The sequence below is a fragment of the Melospiza melodia genome, chromosome Z (genome assembly GCF_035770615.1).
Source record: "Melospiza melodia melodia isolate bMelMel2 chromosome Z, bMelMel2.pri, whole genome shotgun sequence".
Classification (NCBI taxonomy): Eukaryota; Metazoa; Chordata; class Aves; order Passeriformes; family Passerellidae; genus Melospiza; species Melospiza melodia.
In genome coordinates this window covers 1,039,348-1,052,078 of record NC_086226.1, presented here as the reverse complement: position 1 = coordinate 1,052,078, position 12,731 = coordinate 1,039,348, and the positions used below count along the sequence as shown (strand labels likewise).

The following is a 12,731-nucleotide window of genomic DNA, read 5'->3' as shown; positions in this document are numbered from 1 at the left end:
CTGCAAAGAGAAAAAATTAAAAGAAAAAGGCTCTTCAGCACCTAGGTCTGAATAAGAAGATAGGAAACTGTCTGGAGTCTTAAATTCCTTAAGACACAAAAATTTGTTTCCAGTCTCAAATGTTACTTAATTTTTGTACTCCAAAGCATAATTAGAACAAAATTAACAACAACAACAAAAAAAAGTCAGACCTCTGCAGCATTATCACCTAGTAGACCTCATCAACTTTAAGTCATATGGAAATACAGCAAGTGTAGAAAGATGATTACATTTGGCATTTGCTAATTTCTATGCCCTGTGTCACCACACTTATATACTCATCTTTACCCTTGACACTTTATGAAGTCTCCATTTACACCCAAGACACCTGAATAATTCTGCCAAAGCCTTGCCATTTTCCCTCATCACTGGCTGGGCAAGAGGCAGCACACAGGAGCTCTGACTGATGGGCAAGAGCACACACACTGAATGTCGGGGGCAGATCAACAGTGTGGCATTTCCCTTGAAAAGTATGAAGTCTCTTCCCCTAAGACTATGAGAAAGTCATCAGCTAGATTAAGATCTTCATGTTTTTCACTGCCCTCCACTATCAGGGTGGGTGAAGTTAATCACCATTTCCAAGTTTACTGCAGAAGGAGAATCAATCCACTCTTTCCTTGTAGCCAGCCAACCTACATGGAGGAAACACATGTACCCAACACCCTGCCTTGAAGGACTGGTAAAAATGACTCAACAGGATCTGTCCTAAAAACATGGAAAAGATCCTCTATAAATTCAGGGTTATTCCCGGTCAAAACATAAATATGTTTAACAAGGACTACTGCACACAAAGCTATTGCCCTGTGTAACTTCAGAAAGAGAAGAGAAACTGCAGGAGAGCTGCAGAGGGATTGGAGACAGGATACAGGGAATGGCTCCCACTGCCAGAGGGCAGGCACAGATTCTGGCACATTGGGAATTAGGAATTGCTGGCTGGGAGGGTGGGCAGGCCCTGGCCCAGGGTGCCCAGAGCAGCTGTGGCTGCCCCTGGATCCCTGGCAGTGCCCCAGGCCAGGCTGGATGGGGCTTGGAGCACCTTGGGATAGAGGAATGTGTCCCTGCCCATGGCAGGGGGTGGAACCCTGAGATGAACTTTAAGGTCTCTTCCAAGCCAAACCATTCTGTGAGTCTGTACCTCTGGAAGCTCTTTCACAGTACAAGAGACATTTGAAACAGCATTCTTACTATGATTCATGTTTATTGGTAAGCCTAAAGTTTGAGATATAAAAATATTTTTTTATTATATATGAAGAGACAAAATAAAAATTGAGATCTTTGAAATAAATTTAAAAATATTTTTTTAAAAGCATCTCCATTTTCACATGCTGCCCAGTACCTGGATCTTTGTCAGCACCTTCCTATTTCCCACAAGGAAGCTAAAATGAAGCCAGTGACTGTAACCAACAGATGGGGAAAACACTATTTTATGGCAAGGGTGACAAAACATCCCCAGGTACAGGCTGAGGTGTAGTAAACACCTTTTGCTAAAAGGATCAAAAAACCAGAATAAGGGGAAGACGGAAAGACTTGAGAGGTATTTAAGGAGAGAATGGTCAAGGCTGAGGAACAAATAGGAAACATGAAATCACTACAAGAAAGGTTTCCACAAATAGCAGGTGATGAGTGGATGCGGAAACCAATATAATTTCTGGTTATAGCAAGTTACTAATATTATTTTAAAACAAAGTGATGATGGTATAAATGAAAACAAGTCATCCAAGGAGTTTCAGTAAACAAGGACAACTAGTTGGGATGAACAACATTGATGATTTACAGGAAATGCCTGAAAGACAAAGCAAAATATTTTCACAAAAAAAGGCAGTTGAAAATTCTAAAAGCTGTTAGTGTAAGTAATTAATGACTCGCACGTACGAACTGCAAGAAGATACTCTGCTAGTGGAGAACTTGATCATCCCAAGGCTGCTAAGAATAAACATATGGTAAGATACAGCAAGTTCATGGGTTACCTCACAAATGCAAAATGCTAACGTAAGTGTAGACATCCATCCTGGTTGCCTTAATTATAATTTCTTAATAACAGCTTATTTATGACTATGTGAATATACCTGTTCTCAAGAGAAGATTTTATATAAAGAAATAAATTAACCACTTTGACAAGTATCTCAAGCAAATATCTCAAGCTCAAATATCTGAAGCTCAGCATTGAAACCTTCCAAACGAAAAACATATTGTTATATGAAGAATACAGTATATGATCATTAAATAATGGTTACTCTCAGTAATACATAAATATAGCAGGGATAAGTTGTGGTTGCACATTTAATTTCCTGACTTTAAATGCTTATTGAAAATGTAACAGACCTTTTAAAAAATACAGCAATGTATTTTTTAATACATTAAAAAAAATTAAAAAATATTTGCTTTGACATGACACACAATGTAAATTGAAACCAATAGTACATAAAGGGATGTATTTCCTGATGATTATTGAATAACTAATTTCACTCAATCTGCTCTGAAATGATACCCAAGAGTTTAGGTTTGGGGTTTTTTTCCCTCTTAGACAAAATACACTTATTCTGGCCAAAAAATCATCAACTTAACTTATTAAATTTCTAGTAAGTTAGTTTTTCTAGTCTCTGATTTATGAGTGAAATAGCAAAGCGACCTCCTCCCACAAATAAATAATCCTTATGCTTCCTCCCACCCTGTTTGTTGCTATTTTGTGGGGCACATCCCTGCACTTCACCAACCACAGTGGAAGTTCATGATTCACTCTATGCTGGAACTGAGAGCAGATTCCATCGTGCGCTCTCTCCCACATGGTGCCCCAATGGGATAAGAGGAAGGGGACTGGGACAAGTTAAGTAGTCTCAAGTAGTACCTTGGGCCCTCAAAGATCTCCAGACACATCGTTCTCATCCACCATGGATCTCTGTTGTATATAGAAGCCATCACCCTTCCTGTTGTCCCTCTCTGTAGCATATTCCTGCCTCCTCGCCCTCCCAGACCCCATTCCTTCTCAGCTCTTTCTTTTACCTGCTTCCACTCCCCCTACCCACATCTTATCATCACAGAACCATGGAATGGTTTGTGTTAGAAAGGACTTTACAGCTCAACCCACCTTCCACTATCCCAGGGTGCTCCAAGCCCTGTCCATCCTGGCCTTGAACACTTCCAGGGATCCAGGGGCAGCCACAGCTGCTCTGGGCACCCTGGGCCAGGGCCTGCCCACTCTCCCAGACAGCAATTCCCTCCCAATATCCCATCTAATCCTGTCTTCTGTCAGGGTGAAGCTACTCTCCTTTGTCCTACCCTGCCCATCCCAGTCTCTCATCAAAAAGAAGCCTGACTTCACCTTCCTCAGTTTTTTGTCACTGCTCCTATCCTGCCTCTTTATTCACCTCTCTTCTCAGCATCCCAAAATCTTACCTACTTCTTGTTTAACTCTTGTCCCTCTCCTCTACTGCACTCATCCCACGTTCCATGCACAGCCAGTCCCAGCCTGTTTCAAATTTCTCCCAACTGCTGTCACATCAGGGCTCTCATTCTCACACATTTTCCTCAAGACGTGGAGGTGGCATTTGGGGACTTGAGTCATTGGTGGCCTTGGCAGTGCTGGGGGAATGCTTGGACTCGATGGCCTTGCAGGGCTTTTCCAAGCCAAAGGGTTCTGTGTGGTTTCAAGCCCTGCCAAGCAGCAGCAGAAACGTCCCTGGGAGCACAGTCCTGTCCCACGGGAGCTGGGAGCTGCACTTGCACAAGCTGCAGCTCGTCCCTGCCTATCTCAGCTGATAACACGATCCCTGGGCACAGGAGGATGCACACAGCCCAGATGGCTCTGGGAGCAGCAAAATGAGAATATTCAGTTTCCACAGACGTCAGGCCACCTCCGGCTGCGTCCCTGCTGCGCAGATGGAAACAGACTGCTCCCTGTGCCCAGAGACTGATAATTTGGTCACATTTAGTCATATTATCAGCAGCAGAGCCCTGGCACAAAGGCCACCTGCCAAATTTCAGATTCCTAATGCAAAACATGAAGTTACCAGGGCTCATTAAGTAACACATTGTCAGCTAAAAGCATGGACAAAGACATGTTAATGCTCCAGTCTCACCCCAGAAACCTTCAGTGAAACCTTCCTTGAAACTCTGAAAATATCAGCCTGGGGAAAAAAAGGTAGTTACTGAGATAACTAGTCCTTGAAATATACTCTTAAAAAATACATATTAATCCACAGTTACAAAGTTACATACCAGAACCTGTTAGCTCTCCTCTACACTGGGGAAAGCAACCTGAGCTGAAATGGCTATTTCAAAAACAACAGCAGCAACCACCACCATCCATTCTGGGTTTTAGAGGCATGAAGCATGAAAATACCTTAAATTTCAAAATCCTTTATCTGGAACCAGTGCCTCCACTGACCAATCTCATTGGTTTGCAAGTTAACACTTAAAAAGGTAAAGAAAGAAAAGGCTTACTCCCTGAGGTGGTCTTGCAAGAATAATTTTAAAATAAATTAAAATGTTTTGATGATTGATTATTCTTTTGAATACCAGGCTCTTGGATAGTTCCAATTTAGGGAGCACAAACTGCAAGGATGCAAAGAGCAGGAGCTCAGTTTTACATACACCAAGCAGTGAGATTCTCAGTTTCCCACAACTTTACTCATGAGATATTTTCTGACACACTAAAAATAAACACAGTTAAATCGTGATTTACAGTGTATCGCCATTTACTACAGCATAAAGTGCTACAGTAGCACAATAAGGTTACTGCTACATAAAATACCTTATGATGTTATTAAAATACCTTATGATGTTATTTTGATGTATGATGTAATTTTATTTAGAATTTCATAAATCAGAGACAAAAGATCACCAATACTTGTCCCTCTGGGGAATTCTTACATTTACTTGTTTACTCTGCTATTATAATTATTGTTATTATTAGTGAAAGAAATTGAGTTCTGTGTGGTTACAGTGACCCCACTGCATTAAACCAATTGCAGGGACAGGACCTATGATTTGGATCATATTTTCCAGGCAGTTAAGACCACATTCATTTTAAATAAAAAATGCTTCAGCATCCTACAGCAGTCAAAAAGAGTTTCTGTGGTTTCCTGAGCTCCTTACCAGTTGGTATAATCACCAGATTTATAAAACTTTGCTCACTAAAATTAATCCTAAAAATCAATAAATAAATGTGGGTTGAATGCCACAAAGGAAAATAGCCTATAAATGAACTGCACAGTCATGGCTCTTATAAGAACAGTACACAGCATACACAGCAGAGAGAAAAACAGGTTGATCTAAAATACAGTACATTCTTTTTTCTTCATCTTTTACCCAGGTGATGGAGGGAATAAAAAAGTTCTGCTGTAACTGCTAAAATCTGGTATGTACTTGCATGAATGAGGTTTATGAAACTGATGCTAGATGCTTACATTTTACAGAAAAACCTACACAGATTTTCCTACCATTTTGCAGATCTATAATACCCTCTTAGGCTTTAGGAGATGTGGATATCTAAGCAAGCATGAGGCTAATTTCACACAATACTAGAGTTTTTGAGCAGTAACTTGCTCATTCATACCTGAAAACATCAATTTAATTAATTCAAAGACATGGGTGAGGAGAATGCATTTGTAAGTATGACTTTGAAACTTTTTTTCCCCTTACACTTATTTCCCTCCTTTGGATCTGTAGGAATGTGTAGGAGAAGCTCACATACACAGGCCTGCAGCACCTCACAGCCACCTCTCATTATCCACCTAAGAACCAAATTCAGCAAAACTCTGGACTCACAGCGCTATTAACAAATGGAATCAGGCACCACGGGGCAGGAAAACACAACCACAGAGGAAAGAAGCAGTTATTGAACATCTGAAGTAAAATCAAAAAAACTGCGAAGAAAATGGCAGAAGCAAAGTCACAACTGAAAAAAAGATCAGTGCAGGGTTAAAGGAACAAGGTGGGTTTTGTGTTTTTATTAAGATACAAGTAGTAAACCAATATCCACATTGCAAGCGAACACTACAACTCTGTTGGCAGGGTGAGCTGAGAGGCAGGATAAACCAGACAAGAAAACTTGATTTATGTTTTCATTCCACAGCTGGATTCTCATTAAGGAATTTTAGAGAAAACTTCCACTTTTACTCATCCAGTAAGGAATTTATTGAAAGACTTATTGAATTTGTGTATTGGGTAAAGCCTCTAAAATGAACAAAGAGTGATAGGGGAAGAGACTGAGGCAGGAATAACACCTTGCCTGCTGAATTCCAACTCTACACAAACCCAGTTTATGAGAGAGGATAAATGTCTCTGTGACACAGAGCCTAAAAATACACATCACACATACACCTCTGGTGCACATGTACAGGTTCAAGGCACACGAAGTTGAAGGCAGGAAAAAGTTTCAAGAAAATATTTCAGTCATCTGTATGGTTACTATAGGTGCTCCTAAAAGCTGCTTCCAAAAAAGTATTCCCAGGAAACTGCATTAAAATCATCTCTTCCTGCTTTCTACACACCAGCTATACTAAACAATATGGAATTTCAGAGAAAAAATACTGTAAGTCTGGAAATTCACCTGGGAGAGAGTTCTGTTTAGGAACCTTGAAACTTGCTTTCAGCACTTTGCATTTCAACAATTTCACAAATAATTCACAAAGATAATAATTTCCCCAGAAGAGAATTTCTGTGTCTCAGTCAAAAAATTAAATTAAATCAGTGCAAATATCTCATGTAGTATCATAGCTTTAGAAGCTGGGAAACTAGGACATAATTGTCCAAGGTATTCTCCTGCACAGATGGTCAAGGTCCATCAAAGCTAGTAAAAATTTGGCTCCTGCTATATTGACAACATAAAATAGAAATTAATGTAACAGAGAGACAGAAAAAGAAGTGCCAAGTAAGGAAGTAACATTTAGTATGGAAAATACAACTCCAGCTAAAGGCTGCATCACACTAGTTAAGCAAAGTTTTTCAAGAGAAATAAAAAATAAAAAAGGTTTCCTGTTTTTTTTCCTCTTCTAGGCCCTCCACTTACATGGCAAACATTCAGCACCTTTGAGGCAGCCTGCCCAGCCATTACTAGGCTAATTTGTAACAGGGAACACCAAAAATGACAGAGAAAGAGATATTTGCAGCAGTTTCTCTACAGGAGGCAGTGTGTTTGTTCATTTCACTTGGAAAAAGTTTTGAAAGCAGTCTTCAGGTTCCTTCTTCTTACAAAAGAAAGATGTGTATGCCATCAAATTTGGATGAACTCATACAGCCTCTGCTGAGGGAACAGATTTGCCCCTGTATCTTCTTAGAAGTAAATATTTAGATTATTTTTAGAGTTGAAGGATTATTTACCAAAACAGCAACTCACCACTTCATGAATGGATCGGTTGAAGCCATCATCCTCTGTGAGGATCAGCAAAATGATAAGGGCCATGTAAACATGGTGTGAATTCCTTTCTTCAACGTGATACAGGATTTCAAGAATTGGCAGAACCTTTAGGGAAGGAAAAATGGGTGTATCAGTTTAGTCTTCAAATACCTCAGACACTAAACAGAGGAGGCTCTAAAGGTCCCATGTATTGCCCTGCCCTTGACAATTCTTACCAACTCCTCCCTCTGGAAACAACCATCCCTGAGCAGCGACATACAGTGTCCAAACACCTTCCATCTGCTTCATTCTGTCTCACAAGAGAGCCTAAACAAGTGTTTTCTTGTGGTCAGAAATGGAATTTCAATCCCTAATAAATGAGATTCCCAGCCATTGCAGTTACCATAACCTCCAAATGCTTCAGTCCTCCTCTCTACACTACAGGGAGAAGAGAATTGGTGAACAAGATTTTCACCAGTCCAAGCAGGCAAACAGTTGTGTCTACCCATCTGTGCTACCACAAGCCTCTTCTGAAAAGCCTTTCCTCATCAAACCTAGCCAAGCACATCAAAGCTGAGGTGAACAGAGGCATTTGGAAACATGAAAGTAAACTCCATTTTGGTGTGTAAAGACAATACCAGGAAAAAAACCCCAGTTTGGGTTTGGTTAAGACTAGAAGAGGCCTGTTTTTCCAATTGTAGATGATATGCAGCCAAAGAGAACTGACTGATCATTATGATTAGAGTTCAGCCCAAGGTCTTGCAACATTTCCACCAGGATGAACAGCTTAAGCCAAAGCCTTGCAATAATAATGAAAATGAGATTTCATTGCAACAGCAAGCATACCTGAATGCTAGTCTAAAGTTAATCCAGATGCAAACATTGTCTCTCTACCAAATGAAAATTAGCTTTCTACTGGCTCAGTACAACGTGGCTTCCCTGGGCTAAAGAAATAGGCCGAAATCACAAAAAAGCCCTGGAAAAAGGAACTGGAGAAAGCCCTCAGTTCCAAGAAGCTTCTAGACACCTAAAAATTTGCTGTTTTTCAAAACAGGCCAAAGGCAGCTGGATGAATCATGTGAAATCTATTCTGGTGAGCAGCCAGGACACCAAGTGCTTCACAAGGCTCTGAAGTTACCAAAATGTTCTCTTTCAGTCAACCATCCTCGAAGCAGTTGGGACATACTAAACCAGTTTTTATTAGAATGAAATGAGATTGCTCTGAATACTGCAGGCCACAAAACCTTTTGACACATGCTTTGGTCAAGGTCAAGAGAAGATGACAACAGAAGCTGAAGGAGAATATGCTTACAGTAACATCTTTATTAATATTAAATCAATATTAAAATAAAATATTTTTTTAAAATTACATGTTACAAACATCCTTCCCTTGCCATTTCAAAGGATCCTTCAGAAACCTCTCTCCCCACTGGAAACTAGAGTACTATCTTTGTGTTTTCTGAATATCAGTCTTGAGTAAAGACAAGGTTTTCCTAGAACTTCTAATTAGCACATAGAAAAAAAAAATGCCCTTTTTGTTGGATGGGGAGAGAGAGAGAGACAAACACCATGTGTTGGTCCACCATTCAAATTGTTTCCATCTCCAACACTTGCATGTAGCTTTGCACTGTAAAAGCTCTGTCATTTCCAGGTCCAAGAGTTATTAAAATAAGCTGGATAGAGCTGGAAGCAACATAAAACTAATGAAGAATTGCATTTACAACTTTGCAGTGAGAACAACAAAAGCCTTGCTGAAGGTAACCATTGGAACAACTTAGTTTTCCAGACAGATCCCAGATGGAAGCACAGGATGGTTTGAGTTGGAAGGGACCTTTAAAGATAATTGTGACTCAGTCTGGTTGTGTCAAACCATACAAACCACTCTGGCAAAACATACTCCTTCAGAATAGCTCAAAATATCCCCTCTGTCTACACATATTAATACTAATTGTAACTGAAAAAGTCCATTCATGTTCTCAAGTGCTCCAAGTCCTACAAGTGTGTGGCTACAAACTACATTTAAAAATACATGATACTGAGACATTGCAGCCATTCCCCTACAAGCCAATATGTCAAAGTGCTGTGACTAAAGCTCCACACTTGCTACTGAAGAGTAGTCTGGCACTCCAGACCATGGCAATCAGTCCTCCTGCCCCAAAAAACCCTCTGCTGCTTCCAAAACCTCCACTCCTTTGGCCACATTTCCCTTTCCACTCCTCTTTCAGTCTCTGTGCCATCTACACACTGGACAAAACTCAGGGAGGCATATGGCAACTTAATTCTCTCCTATGTGCCATTTCTGGATGGAACCAGAATAAATTTGTACACTTTTCATAATCCTTTCTCCTTACAACACTTCTTCCTTTGTATACTGATTGCTGAGGTGCACACACATCTTTAGGACAAGTATTACTGTTCTCAAAACAAAAACTAGTTAACAAGCAACCACTTCTATTAAAAAGTTACAATAAAGATTCAATTAAAATTCTAATCATATGAGAATTAAAAATTTTAAATACTCTGGGGAAGAGGAGTCTTTGGTGGAACCTGGACGAGACAGTTTTCTTCAAAGAGGAAGACTTTAAGGTAGTTTCCTTGAAGAAGTCTGGGTCTGAAACCTGGGTCTCAGGTCTCTAAAAGAATTCAAAGAACCTGAGAGATGCCTGGAAGGAGTCCAGCAGGATTCTGGAAGAGACAGATTCCTCCAAAAGAGAAGAATCCTCTCAGTTAATATTTTAATTATATATATTAAAATTTATCTAGACTTTCAACCAAAATACATTTCTATACTTGTGTGCTGCATGCATACATTAAAACTTTTATACCTATCTTCTTACGTAATGGTTTTATCCAACCTTATATTGAGAAGAGAGCCACGACTTCTTTTGTATTGCTGACCCTTTTCTCACAGCCATCACACCACCTCTACTGCATCACTACTAACTCTCCTCCCTCAGGAGCAGCTTTTAACTGGCAAGAAACAGCCACCGTTAAAAAGTTACTTTTAATCCCCAAAACAAGTGCAGGTAAAAACAGAGACTGAAAATTGCAGGTGCTATATCCAGTCCAAGGTTGGTTTCCCCAGTAAAGTTTAAAAATAGATTGTCTTTAGTACTCAACAAAATACAAGCAGCAACCTGCTTAAGACAAATTTATACTACAGGAAAAAATATTGCTGTAGCATCACCTGATATAAATACATCACCATGTATGTTATTTCACTCCAGTGATGTTGAACAGCAACAAAATCTCCATTCAGCAGCCAAAGAAAACACATCGAATAGCTCATTTCTTACACGCAGAAATCTAACTGGTATATTTACTTGCAATACTGGTGCTCATTGCTCTTTCAAACAGAAGAAGGCTTGACAGACTCCCATCCACAGACCAGAACACTATGCTTATCAAAAAATGTGCTAGCTGCCCTCTGTTTCATCTGTCCCACCACTTTCTGGAGGATCCCTGCAAGCACTTTGAAAAGGAATGCCCAATACTAGATGTAAACTTCTCTAACATCAGATATTTATTCAGTTATTTTAAAAAATGAAGTAAAGAAGGACACATAAAGATCCTAATCATTTTGCCAAGCAGAATTATATTAAAAGCAAAAAAAGGTTCTTTATTAACAATAAAACACGAAGTCCAACAGAGGGTGAAGGTATTTAGCTGTAACTGGCAGAGGGAGAATCATACAAATGAGGAAGTGAGCTGAGACAGTATCTGTTATACCAGCTAAGAAAAACAAACTTTAACTTACAAGTTACACTAAAGTTGAAAAAGAGCAGAGACACATTTCAAAAAATCCTTATGAAATGTTACAGAGCACCTTCTGGTGATGCTTCCTGGGCACAGAAAGGGAGAAAAATTGAAACAGGGGAAAGCACAACATATGGGATGCACTGAGTGCAGTGAAACAGGAAGAACCTGCAAAACCCCCTAAAGTTTAGGATGAACTCTGAGCTGCCTGTGGACATGATCTCTCACACAGCACCTATGTAGCTTATACCCCATTCATCCAACTGCCTCTGCACAGAGGCCACTGATTTACACCACATGCCTCTAAAAAGTCCTTCACCCCCATTCAAAGATCATTTTGACTCTGGATTAATGACCTTACTGTTTTCCTCCAATATCTCTGAATAGTGGGAATCAAACCTCCAGGCTTTAATTCTTACCATCCCTCTCCATAAGCAGAGACTCCTGTTTTTTGAAGGATTCCCCTTTATGAAGGCACATACACATCCCAAGGTTCCCCAAGCTCTTCTCTGACCAGCTAGAGTTACCTTCCCAGCCCTCTCACAGTGTTATTGCTAACTTTAAAGCAAAAAAACCTCCCATGTTTCTCAACAGGGATCCATTTTTCAATAGTCTGTAACTATTTTTAGTTACAGACTATTGGAAATACAGTCTGGAAGTACAACACCAGAATAGTGCACGGTGTACCAGCACCACTCTTGCCACACAGGGAAGCCAGCTCCAGTACTCAAGTCCCTTTATCTCATTATCAGCTCTAAGACTGAATTGTCCTTTCTCACCACAGGACTGTAGTTAGGAGATCATGATTTCTTCGTCCACTAGTCCTCCCAGCCCTCCCAATTCTTTTTGGTCTGGCTCAGCCTGCCTTACTGAGCAATTAAAACTGCTCTTGTCAGTTGGCTGCTGCTTATCCTTATCTACTGGCCCAATAGAAAAAAGAGGATTGAACAAAGATGTCAGTTACTTGTCAGTAGAGATCACAAAGAAGCAGCATGAAGAGCAAATGAAGAGAAGTCTAAAATGTTGGTACAGAAAAAAAAAATCAAAATACTCACAAAAACATACTGTTGACTTTTCAGTGATGCTTTTCTGAATTTTTCCAGCGTTTCCCAAGTGTTTAAAGTTGCTGATAATGTCTGGGATTTTCTCACTATTTTTTTTAGGTGATAATATATGAAAATATCCTGCACTGCAGAGTATCTGAGTACCTGCATCTTGATTTATTTTGCCAGATGCACCACACTGTTTTTCTGGAAGCTTTTCTGGGATAGTGGAAGGCATCCCTGCAACATGCAAGGGCCTGGAACAAGATGGGCTTTAAGGTCCCTTCCAACCCAAACCGTTCTAGTATATGCTGTGAGTCTAAAGATACAGCAAATTGTTATGGTTAACAGCTGTTAACTTGTCAAATCACACACTAGCAGCCCCAAAAATTATACGTGGCCATTTGTTCACGGAATTCATGTGAAATGACTCAGCCCTTGCCTACACAATCTGCCATGGACACAGGAGTTCAGTCTTGAATCAATTCAGCATCACCATCTCACCCCAGTTTGCCAACAGTGGCGTCTATCAACTCTGATTTTAGCAATACATCTGC

The 12,731-nt window shown here is 40.0% G+C and overlaps 1 protein-coding gene across 5 annotated transcripts in view; it reads right to left on the bottom strand.

The window, feature by feature from the left end:
- The window catches only part of DYM (dymeclin), a 209,830-nt gene that overhangs the window by 114,890 nt on the left and 82,209 nt on the right, over positions 1-12,731 (bottom strand). For all 5 annotated transcript variants that reach the window (XM_063179768.1, XM_063179771.1, XM_063179770.1 and 2 more), the window contains one exon: positions 7,376-7,501. In XM_063179768.1, coding sequence (XP_063035838.1) covers positions 7,376-7,501 — 126 coding nt within the window. The remainder of the gene's footprint in view (positions 1-7,375; positions 7,502-12,731) is intronic.